Source organism: Manacus candei, unplaced genomic scaffold, assembly GCF_025592945.1.
Source record: "Manacus candei isolate 608988 ecotype Guabito, Panama unplaced genomic scaffold, ASM2559294v1 h1tg000047l, whole genome shotgun sequence".
NCBI lineage: Eukaryota > Metazoa > Chordata > Aves > Passeriformes > Pipridae > Manacus > Manacus candei.
The window spans coordinates 12,678,510-12,698,141 of NW_026138095.1; the positions used below are offsets into that span (position 1 = coordinate 12,678,510).

The 19,632-nt window shown below is 56.0% G+C and overlaps 3 protein-coding genes across 6 annotated transcripts; 1 reads left to right on the forward strand and 2 right to left on the reverse strand.

Annotated features, from left to right (window-relative positions):
- The first annotated feature begins 4,748 nt into the window (after positions 1-4,748).
- Positions 4,749-6,314, forward strand: BLOC1S3 (biogenesis of lysosomal organelles complex 1 subunit 3). The gene is made up of 2 exons (XM_051798055.1): positions 4,749-5,132; positions 5,335-6,314. The coding sequence occupies exons 1-2, from the start codon at positions 4,854-4,856 to the stop codon at positions 5,824-5,826; spliced, it is 771 nt and encodes a 256-aa protein (XP_051654015.1). The 5' UTR covers positions 4,749-4,853; the 3' UTR covers positions 5,827-6,314.
- Positions 6,123-9,662, reverse strand: CCDC61 (coiled-coil domain containing 61). Its single transcript, XM_051798051.1, is given in 16 exon segments — positions 6,123-6,871; positions 6,965-7,031; positions 7,154-7,217; positions 7,289-7,367; positions 7,461-7,525; positions 7,625-7,703; positions 7,798-7,910; positions 7,992-8,074; positions 8,177-8,252; positions 8,340-8,468; positions 8,542-8,594; positions 8,596-8,700; positions 8,797-8,823; positions 8,825-8,880; positions 8,963-9,056; positions 9,058-9,662. Coding segments are annotated over 16 exon segments (1,242 nt in total). The 5' UTR covers positions 9,112-9,662; the 3' UTR covers positions 6,123-6,773.
- Positions 9,663-12,355: 2,693 nt separating this feature from the next.
- LOC127475775 (ADP-ribosylhydrolase ARH1-like) lies at positions 12,356-15,991 on the reverse strand. Of its 4 annotated transcripts, none has more exons than XM_051797899.1 (7): positions 15,888-15,991; positions 15,597-15,820; positions 14,648-14,746; positions 14,471-14,576; positions 13,843-13,922; positions 13,588-13,771; positions 12,356-13,043 (listed from the first exon to the last, which is right to left on the reverse strand). In XM_051797899.1, the coding sequence occupies exons 1-7, from the start codon at positions 15,896-15,898 to the stop codon at positions 12,671-12,673; spliced, it is 1,077 nt and encodes a 358-aa protein (XP_051653859.1). In that variant the 5' UTR covers positions 15,899-15,991; the 3' UTR covers positions 12,356-12,670. The 4 variants fall into 4 exon arrangements, with proteins under 4 accessions (XP_051653859.1, XP_051653858.1, XP_051653857.1 ...); XM_051797898.1 differs by having other exon boundaries at positions 13,886-13,922; positions 15,509-15,820; XM_051797897.1 differs by having other exon boundaries at positions 13,588-13,750; positions 13,843-13,927; positions 15,509-15,820.
- Positions 15,992-19,632: the final 3,641 nt, after the last annotated feature.

A 19,632-nucleotide genomic window follows, 5' to 3' on the forward strand; every position in this document is an offset into this window, starting at 1 on the left:
CAGCTTCTACCTAAAGATACTTTTGGGATTTGCTAGAATTCCTGTGTTTATACCTATGTCAGCCATTTTTGAATGATGCTGATGCCTTAAGCCCCTACTGTTTTTTTATTTTTCTAATATTGGTAAGCCCTATAAGTTTTATATAAGATTTTAAAAGCAGCAACCCTCCCTCCTTTGTCCCTTGCCCCTTTCCCTTTCCCTGTAGCACCCTTGTTTACACATTCCTTAGCCCTCCTACCCCATTCTATGCTCCCTATATCACCCCTACTCCCAAATTCAGTAGGAATGTTTAGTCTTTTGTCAAGGCAAGGCCTAGATTGTTGGCAGAACAGCATATCAGGGTCTAAACCACAGAACACGGTCAAGAATTGGGTGACTATGTACCCTTTGTGCTCTGATGAAGATGGGATGAACAGAGGGTCCCAAAACACACCCCAGACCCATTTGCAGGGGGTGGACCCGGGGTGGACCACAGTAAAGGCCACAGGGTGGACACATCTGGGATTGGATGGATGGTATTATAAAATGTAACATCTCAGGCATGGCCTGCACGCGCGTCTTGTAACATCTTAGCCTTGGCATAATAAACCCTTTCTTATCTCACCCCTAATTAACTGCTCCGGAGATTTTTTCAGCACCTAACTCTCACGGCAACATGCTCACCTCAGAGACCTGTTGTTGACTTGCAGGATTAGCCCATCACATAATACTACCATGAATATTTTCAAGCACTGAAAACCATAGAAATTCTTGCTTGAAAAAGCAGTCAGCACCATGTTTGGTCCTGGGAGCAGCAAGAACATAATTTCCATTCTCAACCTAAAAATTTAATATTAAAAATTTTTTATTAAAAACCTGCTCTTTGAAAAGTACTGTAATCACAATGCAAGATCCAGACACTTTACACTCAGAAATACAGTATCAACAGAAGAACATCTAGTTCAAGTCCTCAAGGTAAACACTCCTCAGTCCCTGCAATTACTTATTTGATGTTCTCTTCTCACACACGTAGAGCAGTGGTGTGCCACAGTATGTAGGCATGGTTCCTCCTAAATACTCCAAAAGATAAGCATCTTGACCAAAAGCTACAAGGAAACTTGGTATTCATCTCAGTAATAGAGACATACAAGCACATAGTCAACGAGCCCTCTATTCTCCAGAGGGAGATTCTACTGGGTTGACCAACAGGTTTCCCTCCAGCTTCCTGGTGGGCTTCAATCTGCTGTCAGCTTCATCACAATCCATAGGCATCTGCACTCCTACTGTTGGAAGATCTCATATCTTCTTTGTACCCAGTTTCATTCACTAATTTTTTCTACTTCTGAATAGCTTTTTGTAGACATTTTGTTGCCCTTTTTTTTCCTCAAACTCCTTCCAAAGAAACAATCCACTCGGAATTACTTTTTGTCCACTTTTTGGTCCCAGTCTGGCAACATCCATATGCAAATTATGTGGTTCCAATCTGGTTACCAGGCAATCCCAACCTGATAAAGTGTTATTGATATGATTAGTGAGTGCCCTACCAAGACTCTGCACCTCCAAATTATCCAAGTTATCCCATTTATAACAATTGAGTATCAGTTATCTTATATGCTCCTTGAAAATAGTCATTGCACTTCAGACTTCATTCTTCTGCCTTGCTTACAGACAGCCTGCACATTAGAGCAAGAGAATGTTTTTCACATTGATGAGAGCAGACAGCATCCTTGTCCAGGAACTGGCTCAGACAGTGTAGTGGTTCCCTGTACACACTCTGGCCAGCTATAAGATCTAGTGCCTCATAGTGTTGCTGAAGGATTTTTTGCTCACAGACTCCCTCTTATGGATTTAAGGAAAGAGATCGGTTCTCACTGTGCACAACTTATCATGGCCAGTCAGATTACATTTTTGATCTGCTATCATCACTGGGAAACTTTAAAAATGTTTCATGGTTTTCAAATTCTGGTCTCCCTCATAACTTACAAGAGCCTATGGAAAATCTGTAATTGGCAGTAGAATGTTGTTTCACAGTATAACCAAGTTTCCACTCCTTCAAGGATTCCAGTGCTTGGCGCCTCTCCCTTTATTTTTCCCCTCACTCCCAAATTCTATGTAAAAAAGATCACCTTAGCCTTCTCTTCTTTTCTCTTCCACGCCTTTTAAAACCTCTTCTATCTTTGCTAGAAGACCAGAAGACAGTCTTCCTACTGTGCTCCAGACTGGATATATGTCACCTTGTGTTTTCAACACTACACCTAGGGACTGTTTAATCCAGTTTTACACTATAGCAAATACATGAGCAAATATGTGAGGCTTATCTGCAGTACATGAGCTTGGAAGTCAGTGCTAGTCTGGTTTTTTAACCACCATATGGTTTATTGAAGGATGGCAAGAGGCAGACTATTTACCTTCACAGATGGTCTCATGCTGTAAAAAAGCACCTGCTGGTCTCAGCATACCCTCCCTGAAAAATTTTCTGAAAAGTAAGTTCAGTTTTCAGAACAAGCCACCATTTGTAACTCTTGCTGATGGAGACATTTAAGAAAAATAGCAAGTACTGATATTAGTCAGAAGGTCTCTGATGATGCTTTAGAGATTTCACTGCTCAAAACACTTTTTTATCTTCCCTACTCTCCCTGGTTTTGATAGTGACTGTGAGTCCATCTGATTCATCCCTGGAATGTCACAGGCCCAGAAATCATGACCCTGCAGACAGGGTGGTGCAGATTGAGCTCTAAAGTACTTTCTGACACAAGGTAAATGCACTCCCATTCCACAGGATTCCTACCTGCAGCTCTGGATGGCAAGGCTAGGACACTTCCTTGCCACACCTTGGCAGTTGCTGGGAATGTCTTGTTCCAGCTCAGGGATGCAACAAGCATGCAGAGTAGATGCTCCACTTCCCTCTGAGCCACTTATCGCCCACAAAAAAATTGGATCTCACAGCACCGCCTGTGTGATTTCCTGACCTCTGTTCTTGCCACAGCCCCATGAGATTCTGGACCTGCAAGAACCGCGGATGAGCATCAGTCACGTGAGCTGCCACTGCAACATTCTGCCAGGCTTCAAATGCCACAGTCTGGCGCTGTTGCCCCTGTGCTTGAGTAGGGGGCAACCCTAAGCACCTCAGAGGGCTCCATCTGTGGGAAGCACCCCAGGGTGAGGCTGGGGGCCCCCATGGGGCTGCAGAAGGTGATGCAGGTAAGGACGACACCACTGTGCAACTTGAGGGCCTCAAACCTGTGAGGGGCAGGAACTCCTACACCTGCTCTCCGCTGTCTCTGCAGGGACAGAGGGGTCAGTTGGAGATGCACCTGGGAATGTGGCTGCACCTGCCACAGAGGGGGATGAGCACCCGGTTTCAGGGGTCAGAGCACCCAAAGCTGGGGCCTGAGTACCCCTTGTGCCCCGACAGTCCATGGGTTGAGGGCAACACCAAAACATCCACTGGACTTGGAGACACCACCAGAACCCCCACATTGCCCAGTCTGGGGGAATCCCCCCATGCTCTCCTGCATCTGCCCCCTCCCTGTCCTCCCGAACCTTTGCCCTTCCTCACAGCTCTCAGCTAGCTTTGGGGTAATGGTTGCTGGGGAGGTACTGCGGGGTGGGACAGGTAGGGGCTCTAGGCGCCCCTAGACTATCACCACTGTCTCCCCACTCAGCCCAGGAAGTTGATGGTCCGGATGGGGAGGACATGGTGGTCCCAGGGGACACAACAAACCCAGAGGTCATTGCTGCCCACACCCCAGATGACTACCCTGGTCCCTTATGCCTATACAGCACCCCTCACCCTCTATAGCCCCACCCTTACTCCCATATAAATTCGCAGGGTCCCCAACTCCCCCAGAGCTGGCCTCCTCTGGGAGCATCCCCTTCCCTTCTCCTAGTCTCCACCTTGTGGCCAGGCCATCCATAGGTTTCAGAGTTAATGGAAGTGAAAGGGGTAGTTTCCTTAGGAATGGCCACACCTGTGCCTTATAAATATGAGGGGCCTCTACACCCACCCCTCCCCGGAAAGCCTTTGCCCCATAGATCACTGCAGCCTCTGTGCCCCTATAGCCACCATAACCCTCTCCCCCAGCCCCTACAGGCCGCGGCAGTCCCCATACCCTTTCCTAGAGCTGCTCTCCAGCCTGCCAATCCTCTGCAGCTGCCTGGAGACCATCTCGACCCTCGGCAGCTGCTGGCTCTCACTGCCCATTCCCAGCCCTGTTCGACCCCCTTCCCAGCACCTACAGCTGCCAAAGGTGCTCTTCATCTCCCACAGCTGTCCCCTGGGGAGGGGGACGGTGCCGGGGGACCGGACCCCACCTCAGCCCCATCGGCGGCCTCTCCCCATCCCGCCATCCCCACACCAGTACTCCCAGCCCCATCCCAGGGCTCCATCCCTACCCTGGCAGGCGCAGGGTGGGGCCGGCACCCCGATACACAGTCTCCCCCGCTCAGACCGCGTCATGGAGAGGGGCGAGAGGGGCACTCCCGGCGGGGAGGGGCACCGTTCCCCAGCTTCCTCAGCCCTCCCCAGGGGATCCCGTTGCACAGGGACTCTCCCAAAGAAGGCGAGCGGGATGCGCGGGACACAAAGTAGATGCCCGTGGGGCCACGGCCGCGAGCGGAACAGGGCCGAAGGCCGTGGACAGGCCAGGTAGGAGGGGCCTGGCCCCGCCCGGTGCGGCCAATCGGCGCTCTCGGCCCGCCCGCCACCGCCGGGCTGCCAATGGCTGCGAAAGTACGCGGCGCTATTGGTGGCGGGCGGGCGGGCGTGAGGGGCGGGACCCGGCCGGAGTGGCCCTGTGGCCTGCGGAGGGCTCTGGATCCGGCTGCCGTCGCGGTGCCAGCACAGCTCCTGTTCTCGGTTGTGGCCGCGAGGCATGGCGGCTGTCCCCCAGAGGGGGTGCCCCCGCGGGTCTTCCATTAAGCCTCCTGTCCGCGCTCACCATTTCCGCAGAGCAGGGCCAGGACACCCGAAGCCTGCCAGCGCTGCAGTGCCTCCCTTATTTAATGGCGGCGTGGCGCATGCGCCGTCCGCCGGCAGAACCCGGCCCGCCATGCCGAATGAAGGCACTTCCGGGTTACCGCCGCGCGGCACACGTGATGCGAAGGCCACGTGGTCCTCTCATCATGTGACCTGCGGCGTTCGCGGGCAGGAGGTGGGAGATTCTCGTGGGATTGCAGGGGGAGGAATGTGGGGGGAGGTGTCCTGGATGTGGAGATTTGGGATCACTAAGTGGGCCGTAGGAGTCTACAGGGGTCTGAGCACGCGGGGAGGAGTGGGGGAGGGACTCCACAGGCCAAGCCCGGAGCGCCCCCCCCTTCGGTGATGCCCCCCTGATCCCTCCCCGTGCCCCTCAGGCCATGGCCGCCACCCGCCCCCTCACGGTGGTGCCGGGCGAAGCCTCCGAGAGCGACTCGGAGCAGGAGCTGCTGGTGGGGGCGGCGGGGGGAGCCCCCGGGGCCGGGCTGAAGGTGCCGGGCGAAGCCTCCGAGACCGAAGAGGAGGAGGAGGAGGAGGAGGAGCATAGACCGAAGACATCCCCAGTGCTGGCGGAGGAGCCGGCGACGGTTTGGGGGGGCGGTCGGGGGAGCCCCTCGCTGCTGCAGCAGCGGCTGCGGGAGGGGACGGGGCGGCTGCAGGGGGCGGTGGGCAGCGCCCTGCGGCAGAGCTACGGCAGCGCCGCCCGGAGCCTGGGAGGGCTGGAGGGGGCCCTAGGCCGGGCGCAGGTGACCGCCGCCGCCGCCGCTCACTGCCTGCGCCTGGCCCGCCGCGACCTGCGCGCTGTGGCCGACACCATCGACATCGTCACGGCCTGTCGCCTCCTGCCCGACATCCGCGTACAGCTCTGACCGGGACTGGGACGAGGCATCACGTTCACCATCCCCGCTGTGGCTGTCACCCGCGGCAGCAACAACGCCTGCCAGACATCCACGAGCAGCTGCTGGCACCACTCCTGTCCTCATGGCATCACCAGTGCCGCATCTGCCGTGGTTGGCTCATGCCTGTCAGCGTCATCGCTGCAGTGTCCTGCCGAATGTGTGGTTGTGGTGGCATCGAGTCATGGCTGCAGCACCTCACACTGACTTTGAAGATCTCCTCACCATGGTGGCATCCCCAGTGTGGTCACAGTGACACCAAACAGTGGCTTTGGCACAGAGACCACCACCCTGCCACCCCAGGACCTCTACACTCTGGTGACATGATCACTGCTAACCCCCTGGCCAGCTGCCACCATTCCTGAACTGCAGCCTCACGCTGGCTCCAGTCACTGCTGACCCCACCGTTTTGTGTGACACAGAACTGAATAAAGCCATGGTGGTGTCAGAGCCACAATGGGGAGCTTGGCCAGTGCCATGGGGACCAGTAGCGTTGCAGGAGGGGGGACAGGGACACACAGGGGACAGGGTGCAGGGGCAGGGTAGGGCAACATGGGTCCTGCTGTCATATTGCAGTGGCGTTTTGAGTTCACTGATAGCCCAGAGGACAGGATTGGTGACCTGGGGCATGTATCCCCCATGTCGCCTATCACCCTCTGGTGACGTCCCGGTGCCCACCCCCCGACACACATATTGTGTCCTTCCTGCCATGTCCCCAGCAGCGGGATATTGAGGGGACAGTAAGTGAGGACAAGAGGACCGCAAGAGGGGGGACAGAAGCTCCACCCTACCCCAAGAAGAACATGCCCTAGGGCCAGACAGGGGTTTATTTGGGGGAACACTTGCCCCACACCACCGTCACCCCCTGACACAGGGAGGGAGGAGGGTTCCCAGAGGGGCTGGGAGTCCCTAGGGGGGAGTCACATGCAGGTGTCCAGGCTGTCCATGTACTCTTGCAGCGCCCACAGCCGGGCATCAATCTCAGCCAGCTCAGCTGAGGGCTCCTCAGAGTGGTTCTCTGGGGAGGTCAGTGCAGGGAAAATGGGTTAACAAAGGCCTGAATTGGGTTGGGGGGCACCCTGAATATACAGGGACTTGGATGGGGCCTCACCTTTACCAGGGCGCTTGCCAGCAGCACTGCGTATGGGCACCTTGTGACTGGCAGCCAGGCGAGGTGCCTGTGGGAGAGATTGGTGGTCACTGGTGTGTGTCCCCCCCCACTCCTTGTGCTCACCCCACTTTAGCATGTAGATGGGGGGACCCAAATGGGTGGGGGAACCCCAAAGGGGCTGCCACTCACCATACAGGGGCCATTGCAGGACGAGGTGCTCAGGGGTCTCTGGGTATGGGTCACCCTCCTGTCCCTGCCCAAGATAGGGGGGTTTAAGAGGTGCCAGGAAGGATGCCCAAGCATCCTGCCCCACACCAGCGTTACCTGTGGGGCATGGCCTCGGGGCACTCACTGCCTTTGCTGCCAGAGCTCACTGCCGAGCACCAGCTCCGGAAGCTTGTGGCTGCAGGGAGAAATGGGGGTAAGGGAGGAAGTTGAGGAAGGAGCACCAGCACCCAGTGGGTGCCCCTTGGCCCTCTTCATGCTCCCCACTCACCCGACGAGCTGCGCCCATGGCTCCTCACCGGACTGGAGCTGCCAAAAGCTGCCCTGTGCCGCTGGCTGCACCCAAGGGAGATGGTGAGTGGGAGCAGGGGATCCCCCAAGTGCTGGGGAGGAATGGGACAGTGGGATGGTGACAAGTTCACTGTCACCGCTTACTTTCTGAGCTCAGCCTCCTTCTGCCGTCGCTGCCGGGCCCTGACGAAGGCAGTGGGGTCGAAGCGTGGGAGGCGGGAGCCTGGTGAAGGGGTGAGAAAGAGAGGGTCAGGATGAGGAGCGGGTGAGCCATGTCCTGTCCCCACCCCATGTGTGTCCCCCCAAGCAACCCACACCTGCAGGTGATGGGGATCGCAGAGAGGGGCAGCCCCGGCTGCTCCTGTGGCTCTCCAGGGATGCCGAGCGTCGTTCCTGGGGGCAGGGGGCTGTACTGGCAGATGTCCGGCGGCTGCCAAGAGGACCAGTGCCATGAGGGGGGGGACATCCCATGGTCATGAGGGTCCCCCTGTACAGCCCACCCCAACCTCACCCCCTCCTGTAGGAGGCCAGTTCGGCTGTCAGGCTCTTCACCCGCAGCTGCAGCCTCTGCTCTGATGCCTTTGCCTCGGCCAGCTGCAAGGTGGGGGAAAAGGTTCACTGTGCATCCGGCAGCCCCCCTTTCCCGCTGCCAGCAGGTTGGGACCTGCAGGCCCCTCCCATCCCCTCCCAGCCCACCTGGGCAGCCAGTTGACGGTGCTCACGCTGATGCCGGGCCTCTGCCGCCTGCTTCTCCTCCAGTGCCTGTCGCAGCCTGAGGGGGATGGCAGGGTGTAATCTGGGGGCTCCTTCCTCACCTTGAACCCCCCAAACCCTTCTGAGTGCTGCAGGCCCCACTCACGCGTCCCGCAGGTGCTGGATCTCCTCCAGGCGTCGGGCCCGGAGCCGTGCCAGCTCCTCCCGCAACTCCCGCACCAGTGTGGCAAGGTCCGGCCGCCCGACGTAAGGCAGCGGCAGCGGGTAGTGGATCCTGGGGAGGAGCACGTGGAGGGGGTGAGGCTGGTGTCACTCCTCCATGACCCCTGCCCAGTGTTCCCTGTCACCTATCAAACTCCACAGAATAGACGAGGATAAGGTAGCGCTTGGTGCTGAGGGGGGGAAGAGGAGGAAGGGGGAGGCCGGGCGATTGCCCCCACTTTCCGGCTACGCAGGGTCTCCAGGTCGGCGTAGGTGAGGAGCTCCAGGCTGACGGACTCGCTGCTCTGCAGGGTGTTTGAAAAGTGGGGGAGGCTCAGTGGGACACACACCCCACCACATTTGCCCCCAAAATGCCATGTAGGGGAGTGGCGCAGCCACACCTGCATCAGTGCTGACTCCAGCATGCTGCCAGAAAATGCCAAACTGCTTGAAATTCCCCGTTTTGCGGGTCAGGTCCTCGATGACTGCGAGGAGGGGGGTACTTCAGTGAGTGGCAGTGGGGGGGGGGTTCCCTCGGTCCTCCCCCAGGTCCCCCCCGGCACTCACAAGCGGCATCGAACTCGCCCCTCCACAGGTCGGCGGTACCGTGAGCCTCCACCTCCACCTGCAGCGCAGTGCGAGCCAGAGTCACCCGCACCGTTGTGTGTCCCGGGCCGAAAAGTGCAGTCGGCCTGCAGGTACCGCGGCTCCGCCATGGCGCGGGGGGGGGTCTGTGGGGAGAAGGCACCCTGGGGAGACAGGGGCACCCCAGGAGTAGGGGGGGCACCCCTAGAAAACGGGGAGGGTACCCTCGGGAAAGGGGACCCAGGTTGGAGGGCTTGGGGCAGGTGAGTTGGGGTGGATTCTGGGGTGGTAGCTTCAGGGAGGCAGCGGGAGTGGAACTGATTGCGGGGGCACAGACAGGGGAAGGCGGCGGCGAGGCCACAGCATCAAGGAAGGTGACCAGGGAGAACCTCAGGGCATTGGAGATTAGGGCTCTGCTGGGTGGGGGGGGGGGGGCGCGGAAGGCAGTTTGAAGGGCTGGAGAGAGTACAGAGGGACACAGGGAGAGCCCAGGGCCTGGGGGCTGCTGCCTGGGAAGCAGGGGGGAGCCAGGGCTTCGGGGGCCTGTACCGAGGAAGGGGAACTGGTGGTCAGTCCTGGGCGCAGCGGGGCGGGGGGGTGGCCCGGGCGTATGCTCAGGCGGCAGACAGCGGGAGCAGCCCCGCCAGGATTGGTGCTGGGACCGCAGGAGAGTCCGGGCCCCGGGACCCCGACCTGCAGAACCGCGGCCCGCCGGCTCAGCGCTCACCGCGATCCGCCGCGCGTCGGCCGCAGCCCCACCCCCCGAGCCCCGCACCATTGGCCGGCCGCGCCCCCCTCCGCCGCGCCATTGGCTGCTCACGCCGCCTGTCACCTCACTGCCGTTAGCCGCTGGGCTGCCCGCCGGCCTCTCGCTGCCATTGGCTGTCAGGCGGAGCCCGCCTCCCGCCTCCACGGCGCCTTTGGTTACTACGGCTGTCAGTCTCGAGAAGGGGAGGAGCGACGCCTGCGTGTGGAGCCCTTCGACCGTGGCGCCGGACAGGCCCCGCCCCCTCCCATCGATTACGGCCTGGCCCCGCCCCCTTTCACTGGTCGTCGCCGGTTCCACTGTATTCCCGCCCTTCGGGAGCGCGAAACGGGGGATACGGAAGGGGGGGGGGGGGGGGGGGCGTAGGCCTGGGCCGGAAGGACTGGGCTAGATATGGGGGATACGACACGTCCGGGGACGGTGGAAGTGGGTGAGACAAGTTGGGGAGCAGCTGAATCTCGAACCAGTTTTTATTAACCAGACTGGAGGCATGGCGGGGAGGCCTCGGGAGGCCCCAGGCACCCCAGAATTTGCGAGTATTCCCCCAAATTGCAAAATATCCCCCTGAAATGGTTGGAAGGGGCAGCCCCAAGACTTCAGATCCCCCCCGAACATTCCAGGGGATAGGCTCCTAGAAGAAATGGAGGAGGGAAGCACAGCACACCCTCAAACTGCCTTTGGGAATCCCAGCAGCCCTTTCTCAGGCAGGACTCTGTAGGTCTGTCCGTGCACTCGGTGACACTGATGGCATTTATGAGCACTTGTGATGGCACTCTGGGGACCCTTGGTGGCAACATGAGCCCTGGGAGAGGAGATGCCAAGTTCTCTCCTTTCTCTTCCCCCACTGAAAAAGCCATGCTGGAGTCAGGGCAGAGGCAGTTTGAGGACATCCAGGGGTCTCCAGCAACTGGAATCATCCCAGTAGTACAACACCACATACTAGAGGTGCCACCACCCTTGCACAAGCCCTGTTTGGCCCTCAGCGGGGCCTTTTGGGGTGGTTTCCTGCTTTCTGAGGAAGGCAAGAGGAACTGCATGGGGAACCCCATGAGGAACCCCAGAGGGCCATGGGGACTCCTCTGGGCAGATGAGGATGCATGCAGGAGGAGCTGTTGTTGGATGGAGCCAGCCAACTGCAGTCCTTAAAACCTGCTGCTCCCTATCTCAAATGTCCCAGCTGGAAGGTAGGAATGCATCAGCTTGCCCAAAAAGTTTTCAAAGCATAGCCACCAGCAGCTGGACTGTTGGGCCTGAGCTGCTTCCCGGTGTGACACAGGGGACATCTGCACCATTACAGAGAAGGAAAGATGAGCACTCTCACCCTCACCAGAGTAGCTCAGGACCTACTTTATTGTAAGTGTATGAGGAAATGGGTCTGGGAAGCCTTAAGAGGCGGCTTTGAGCCAGCCAAATTGCAGACTGAATTCTCTCCCTCTGAGAGGGAGCATTTGGAACATATCCAATTGGTTTGGGGCCAGAAATGAGCCTTTGGACTCTACAAATGAGGCTTTGAACCTCCCAGATCAAACTTGGGGCCTTCAAAATGATGCTCTGGACCCTCTAAATGAGTCTTTGAACTTTAAAAGCATAAACCTTGTGACGTCTAAATGTAGTTTTGTAGTATGAAAATGTGGGTTTGTATCTTAAACTGTTTGGTCTCCCAAGTGTAGGCTTTAGGGATTTAAAAGTGATGCTGTTTTCCTTACTTTGGAGGATTGCGTTATATAAATCAGGCTTTGTACTTGAAAAACTTGGGGTTGAATCAGAAAAATAATCCTTTGGACCTTGAAATTGTAGTTCAGGATCTCAATTTTTTTTCCTGGGTTTTTTATTTGTTTGCTTTGTTGTTTTTTTCTGGAGGGGGGGGTGTTGTTTGGGTTTTTTTTTGTCACTGAGATTCATGTTCCAACCCTAAGAATGAGGGGGTTTTGACTAAAGCATTCCTGTGTTATCAGCCCTGTTCTTAGAACAAACCTATCGCCCTCAGGGTGGTTAACCCTGGGGCCTATCACACTTGGGGGGGATTAATCCTCGAGGCCATCTCCTTTGGTGGGGGGCAACCACCCTGGTTGTTTTTTACTCTTCGGGTCCATTAGTCCTTGATCCCATCACCCTTGGGATGATTAACCCTGGGCCCACCAGAGGTGCTTTACCCTATTGGCCCATCACATCTCAGGCCTGGCCCCCTCAGGGTTATTAACCCTGGGGGACCATCCCCCTGGGGGCTCATCCTTTTTGCTTTGAAGGACCCTGGGGCCCACTAAGGTGACCATGAGCAGCAGGATGCAAAGGATAATGCATCACTATCCTGGCTGGCACTTGGAGGCAGGTGGCAGCAGTGTTGTGTGCTCCTTCCTCTCCACTCAGTACTGGTGAGCCCACCCTTTGAACACTGGGTCCAAGCCCTGGGCTATCAGTACAGAACAGATTGTCGGCAAGCCAGCCCAGGAACAGGCCTTGGAGATGCCCCATGGCCAGGAACCTCTTGGAGGGGCTGCAGGAGCTGCTCAGCCTGGAGCAGGTTTGGCTGCAGAGGGTCCCACCGAGGTATGGTCTCAAAACTGGCAGAGGAAGGACAAGAGACACCAGGCACACACCCAGAGCCAGAGTGACTTGGGAGGACATGTTTTTTACTGTAGGGTTAACTGAGGCTCCTTGGGAAAGTTCTGGGGTCCCAAACTGGGGAGGGGTAAAAGGCCACCTGGACATGGCTATCGTGGTTTCCCTGGGGCTTGCCTGAGACCCCAGCACCCCCTGAAGGGCCCTGCTTCACCCAGGACTCTCCTAGGGGCCTTCCCAGGCCTGCTGACCCCCAGAGATCCTCCCAAGCTAAGACCCCATGCTAGTCTTTGCTGTGCCCTGGTGACCCACCGGGGCTTTCTTTGGAGGGGAACAGCAGGTGATACCAGGGACACAGGGTGGACTCATCGTCTCCCCCAGGCCAGCACATGGAGTTGGTGAGCAGCATTGCGCAGCCGCTCACGGTGCTCAAGGTGGCAGTGCAGCCCCGAGGGGACAGATGTCAGTCCCCCCTGCAGCCCCCAGCACCCAGCAGCGATGGTCCCCGTCGAATCGTTGTCCCCACCATGCAACACTGCCCTGCCACACAGGTCTTCCCAGCATCCACCGGCTGCCAGCAGGGCTTCTAGGGCCACCATGGGTGCATCATGGCCACTGCGTCCTGCCCACCCCTCCAGTGCCCAGCCTAGGTACACTGTGTCCCGCTCGGCTGGGGACGGGAGGGATGGCACCTGGGCTGGGCCACGACCCTCCAGAAGCCCACGGGAGTCCAGGTACCTGCAGGGACATGGGGACACTGAGGTCACTGGGGATATCGGTGGCAGCAGGGATGACACTGAAGACATGGGGAGTCATCAGGGACACTGGTGTCAGTGGGGACATTGGTGTCACCAGACAAGGGGGTAACCAGTGACACTGGGGGTCACTTGGTGATGGCTCTCCAGCAGCCCCTGTGGCCCCAGGAACCTGTGAGGACACTGGGGACAATTGGTACACCTGGGGGGCACTGTGGCACTGGACACAGTGGGCACACCAGTAACACCAGGAAAACCCATAACCCCAGGAACCCTAGGGACACACAGGTCAGTGTCCCTGAGGATGGCATCGCTGATGGGACACAGGTGCAGCAGGAACAGGATGGGCAGTGCCAGCCCTGTGGACAGACTGGACATCAGGATCAGCAGTAACCCCAGTGCGATGCGCTGCCAGGACTGGGACAGAGCCTAGTGGGCACCAGTGACACCAATGGCCCCCTGAGCCCCTCCCAGTATCCTCCCCAGTCCAACCTCGTGCTCCCAAGGCCTTCCCAGTGACCCCTCACCGGTGCCAGGCCTCCCCAAAGAAGGGCCAGGCAGCAGCATTGTCCTCCACAGCCACACCAGTGCCCTCCACGTAGTCCCATGCCAGGGGCAGGACCCGCAGCAGCTCAGCCCCCCAGCGCTCTGGGGGCTCTCCCCGAGCCCCCAGTGCCCCAAAGAGGGCCACTGCCAGTGCCCCGAGGTACCCTGTGGGGACAGGGGCTTCAGGGGGGGTCCTGTGTCCCCTCCTGCCCTGCCTCCCTCAGGCTGGCACGCACCAGTGGGGTGGTGGTGGGTCATGCGCCCACTCTCGATGCTCACCCGGATCAGTGTCGGCAGCTCCCAGGCATGTGGATACCTGTACTGGCATCAGACAAGTCCCCACCGCCCCAGTCCTGTATCCCCAGCATTGTTCCAATCCCCATCCCACCACCCTTGTCCCCACAGTCCTTGTCTCTGCTGTGCCCATTCTCCCTATTGCTGTCCCCATGTTCTCTGTCCCCGACTTCCCAGCTCCAGCACCACCATGTCCCCAAATCCCAGACCTTGTCCTCTCCAGCCCCACCCCTCTCTGTATCCCCGTTCTTCTCCCTCTGACATCCCCATGTCCCTGTTACCCCACCCCCATCCCCTCATGTCCCTTTCCCTCCAGCTCTGACACACCCGTTTTCCCAGCCCCAACATCCTCATGTCTCCACTCCCCCAGCTCTGACAGTCCCTCACCCCCATTCCCCCTGTCCCTGTTCCCCCACGTCCCTCCAGCCCTGACACCCCCATGTCCCCATTCCACCCATTTTGACACTCCCACATCCCTCTCTGACACCCCCACATACCCTGTCCCCATCTCCCCAGCTCTGATACCTCTGTCTCCTATCCCCACCTGTGCCCCCATTTTTCCATCCCCACCTGAGGCCGATGGCCAGGCTGCGCATGGCGGCCCCGCAGCCGGTACCGCGGGGGTTGAAGGGGATGCGATAGCCGTCGGGCTCCCCAGGCCGCAGCTGTGAGGTACCTGGGGGAGCATGGGGGCGTGAGACCCCCTAAGCCCCCCTGCCTCTCCCAGGATCCTTGGGCCCCACTCACCCAGGATGCTGGTGGGTCCAGGCTTGCGTCCCTCCATGTCTCCCATGGCAGCCACGTAGCGGCGAGCCAGCTCCTGCAGGAGAGGTTCCCCCTCCAGGCCTGGAGGGGGAGCATGAGGTCCTCCCTGGGTTACCCAGGCTGGCAGGGAGGGGAGGGAGAGGCCCCATGCACCCCCCAAAACTGAAAGGGAAGAGGAAGACCCCCCCACTGCACCCCGCCCAAAACATGTGGGGAAAGGGTACATCGCCCCACAGACACCCCAAAACTGGAGGGGGGAGGAGAACACCCTTCATGGACCACCAAAACTGGAGGGAAAAGGAGACACCACTCACACCACCCCCAAAAGTGGAGGGGAAGCAGGACAAGTTTCATGGAGAAATGGGGAATCCCCCTGAGCACTCCAATTTGGGTGGGAAGGGGGTACCCTGCCAGGTCTCTAAAGTGGGAGGGGAAAATGTTCCCCCCTCTAGCCCCCAGTATGGAAGGGCACATAAATGGTGAAAAACAGAGACACAGATAGACACACACTCCCCACCTGCCACTCTCCCCGAGTAAATGCGGACCCCCCCCCCCCCCCCCGCCCCAAGCCTCACTGGCTAAACTCTAAAAGGGGAGGAGAGGGGAAAAGTGGAATTAGAATGCCCCCGAGCCCCCTCCAGGCTGGCCAGAGTGCCCCCAAAAGCCCCTCCCAGCAACCCTCCAGTTTAGGTCATGGATACAATGGGGGACTTCTGCCCCATACAGCTCAGGGCTAAAATGGGGACCCCCCTCAGACCTCACTATACAACCCAAGGCTATATACAACCCAACCAAAAGATAAGTCCCACCCTCTGGGGGATATAGTGAGGACATGCCCCTCACCCAGAACACTCCACTGCTAGCCTGGGGTACAATGGGGACCCCAATCCCAGGGATCTGTATCTGTGGGGTGCCATGGAGCCCCCCCCACCTGTGGCCAGGCCTTCGGCGGTGGCGAGGTGCAGGACGGTGTCATCGCTGACGGGCCACTCGGGGGGCTCGAGGGTGATGGCCGCTAGCCCCCCCAGCTCAGCCAGCTCAGCGTGGATCTGGGGGCCTGAGGTGCAGTACTCCCAGCGGCCCCCTCGGTACCCCAGCGCATCCCCCACCCCGCTCAGCACCATGGCCGCCTCGTAAGCTTCCACTGAGGGCACCCTGGAGGGAACAGTAGGTTAAGGGGGTGCCAGCAGCGGGGGAACCTCGGGGCCCCCGGCGCACTCACGTCTCCTCCATGGCAGAGCAGCTGGAGATGCCTGTTAGAGGCTCGGGCACGGAGCCAGTGCTGGCCAGGGGCCCTTAAGGGGCCCAGAACACCTCTGGGATGGGGGGAGGAGCAGGGGGAGATTCCAGGGGTGTTACAGATGAGGGAGGCCGAAAGAGGAAGAGACTCCAGGGAGTCCCGTAGGACACCCAGTGGGACTGGGGGGCTCAGAGAGGCAGCTAGAGAGGCATGGAGGGAGGTGGAGGGGTGCTGTACCCAAATGGGCATGGAGGAACCTGGGGGAGTACCCTGAGGGGCCTGGGGGACATCCAAAGGGAAATTAGGGATAGCCCAAAGGGGCATGGAGGCACCCAAAAGGGCCTAAGTGAAACACTTAGCGAGGCCAGAGGCCTCTTAGGGATTTGGAGCACAGAGGGCTGGGGTATAGCAGCCCCAGGGGAGAGAAGGAGCACGGCCAAGGAAGAATGGTTCCACCAAATATTTCCCTATACTTATTTTGCTATGATGGGGCAAAAACATGGCCCTGAGCCGTATTTTGGGGCAAGATCTCACAACACTGCTCTGACCTGGGTCGCCAGTGAGAGGTTCAAAGCTCCACCCTAAATTTCTGAGTGGAGCAGCACAGCTCAGGCCAGGTCCGGGTCAGGGCGACTCCTGTGCTTCAGCACCAGAGTTTCATCTTGGATTTGGTCCAAATGATACCAAATGAGGCACAAATCTTTGGTCTGGTGGTAAAAGTCTGGAAAAGGGGGTGGTTAGTGATCAAAAAGCTGAATAACAAGGTTTAAAATCCATTGTCATGTTGGAAAAATTTTAAAAAGTCAACACTTGGGGGACAAAAAAATGATGTTTTGGAGGCTTTTTTGGCTGGACACACAAAAATGGAGGAGTTATTCTACTACACTGTGAAGAGGGAGTTCAGAACCCAACAGAGGAAGCTCTGGAGCCTGTGGGTCAGGGGCAGGACACCCTGAAACCCTGCAGTCCAGGACACACCCAAACTGCACAGGTTTGGTCCAGGGCTTCCAAAACACCCCTGTCAGGGTCCAAAACCTTCTCTTTAGGATTCAACCTGAAATTTGGTGGGCTCAAATCTTATTTTAAACCTCTAAAAACCCCTTTTTAGGGGCAAAGCCCTTATTTGTGGTAATGAAGCATCCTTTGAGGGCACAAAACCTAACTTCAGGATTCAAACCCTCCTTTTCATTTCTGAAGCTCAGTTCTCAGGTATAGAATGATTTATTAGAACCACAATTTAAAGAATCCGAGGGAAAGGCAGAAGCCTTGGAAGAAAGATTAGAAGTGGCATTATTAAAAATCCCCAATCCTCCTGTCTGTTTATGGTTACTTAGGGAAAAAGAATGACTTCATGTACCTTTGCAGTTGCAGACCATTAAGAAAATATTTTAGGATACAGTATCTTTAAAGGAAAAGTTTGTCAATTGTTCAATGAGAATATTTGGTCATTCAGGCCTGCAAAAACTCCAAATAGTAAATTTTCTGGAGAGAATATGAAAATTACTGCATTAAAAATTGCTCCAGTCTTACTCATTTCTATTGTGACTAATATCAAAGCTTCCCATTTCCCCTGCAGCCAGAGAAAGGATAAATTAAGTAATTAGGTGTCGGGGTTGACAGAGGACCTGTCAGCAGCCTGGCAATTAGTGACGAGGAATGTAAACAACTTTTAGGAAATATTTACTGTAATGCCGGACGGAACAAACGTAATGCAGCCCAGACCAAAGGTCACCAATCAAAATGTGTATAGTGTCACCAATAGCATGTCATAGCATGGACAGTGTCTTCGGTGTCACCAATAAGAGTGTGTGCAGTGTCTACAGTTTTTTATGCTTGAGACTTTTGACCAATTGTATTGTGGCACGATAGCATACAAAGAGTATAAAAGAAACACTTGAGAGCAATAAACAGCTTCCTGTTCACCTTACACCTGGACTACGTCTGATATCTGTGTCGCTTTGGCCGTTCCGACATTATCAGCGACAGTTAGGGATTTAGAGTGCAGACGTATTTAGGGCACACTCCCCATGCAATTCTCCTGTCTGTTCCTGGATTTTCTATAATAGCAAAACTGTTGTATGCATTCTGAGGAAAAAAAGACCTGGGAATGGCTTGATAGTCATGAGCAGGCTTTGCACATGCTAATAGAAGAGTTAAAAATATATGAATCACTTGGGCCAGTTTACCCCAATGATCCTATAATAGTTGAATGGGGTTTTGCTGAACTTGGGACTTACTGTAATATGTTCCAGGAAGGCCCTCATGGACCCAAGTGACCATTAGGGTTCAGTTCCACAGCATTAAAAGATACTGAAAAAAGATACATGGACTGGGAAAAGGTATTATTATCTCTGACCCAAACAATTAAAGAAGTAGAAAAAATTCAACAGTAACAATCTGTGCAAATCCAAGGCCCGTTTAACCTGTTAGCCAGTGTTAAGAAGGGCAGTGCTCCACCAGACGGGATTGCACAAAAGCCAACAGTACACAGATAGTGTGCATATGTCTCAGGAGTCATGGATTGGATGGATATGACTGAAGGGCTGGGAGAACCTACCAAATTGCAGGTAGCTGAGACCCCAGATATGCTGGCTTTGAAACAGTCATGTAAGCTTACTCCTGTACTTGATGCTCCCCATTTACATCAGACTCTGAAGTTAAAGATGTGTTTTACTGATACCTCAGCCAAACACAGAGATGGTAAATGGAAGTACAGAGCAGGTGCTCTTAACATTCAGACAGGAATGGAAGTAGTAGAAGAAGGAATGGGAAGTGCACAGGTGGGAGAGTTAAAAGCTGAATTGCTGGCAGCAGAAGAGAAAACAAAGACAATATATGTTGATTCTTACACGATCTGGGCTGGTGCCACACAGCGATTGTGTCAATGGGAAGCATTAGTTTGACAAGTAAATGGAAAGGAGGTTTGGCAGAAAGAAGATTGGATAGTGGTTATTGTTACAGGCTCAATCCCAACCAATCCACATAGGATGGGTCAAAGCTCATGGCAATGATCAAGTCTTACAGACTTATTGGAGCAAGAAGGTGGATCAGATGACAAAAATTAAGAAGATAAAAATTGATCAGTCGGAAGATCCTCAACATTAGTATTGATTGGGCAACTGGTTACACCGTAAACTGGGGCATACTGGACAGGAGGGTCTTGCAGCACAAAGTAGAGACTTTGTGTCTTGCAGCACAAAGTAGAGACTGGCCCTTGTCACATGGAAAGGGAAGATATTCCCAAACCTTAATGTTTGTCAAAACCCTTGAAAGACTCACACCAACAGTTCATGGAATAACACTCTTTATTAATAAAATTGTGACAGGTTAAGGTTCCAGGATTGCTGGTGATACTTACTGTCTGACTGCAAAAATGTATTCAAAGCAATATACAGATGACCTCTAATCCCTGACAAAACTGGCTAGAGAAAATCATTCAGTGCGCACAGAGTGTGGTTCCTTTACTGAATGGGCCCCTCTGGGGGGAGAGACAGGTTCAGCCCATTGACTGATCCCAGAAGTTACAAATGAGTTTTCGCTAAATTCTCCCCATTTTCAACTCACTTTTATGATGGTTTTTTACACTTAGGTGGAACTTGAGTGATTTTAGTCATGCGTGTTACTCAGTGAAGGGCGGTTTGTACCTTGGGGACAGGTATCTCAGTGCAGTACCCGAGATAACCTTGAAATAGGGACACCCATCAGTCCAAGGAGAGGGATTTTGCCA

What these genes read in the sequence shown, in the direction of transcription:
- BLOC1S3 (XM_051798055.1), top strand. Translation starts at nt 4,854, where the DNA reads ATGGCGGCTGTCCCCCAGAGGGGGTGCCCCCGCGGGTCTTCCATTAAG. An exon ending in GCGGCGTTCGCGGGCAGGAG is followed by an intron (nt 5,133 to 5,334) that starts GTGGGAGATTCT and finishes CGTGCCCCTCAG; the next exon opens with GCCATGGCCGCCACCCGCCC.
- LOC127475775 (XM_051797896.1), bottom strand. An exon ending in CTAGCAGTGGAGTGTTCTGG is followed by an intron (nt 14,747 to 15,508) that starts GTGAGGGGCATG and finishes CTCCCCCTCCAG; the next exon opens with GCCTGGAGGGGGAACCTCTC. An exon ending in GACCCACCACCACCCCACTG is followed by an intron (nt 13,772 to 13,842) that starts GTGCGTGCCAGC and finishes CTGTCCCCACAG; the next exon opens with GGTACCTCGGGGCACTGGCA.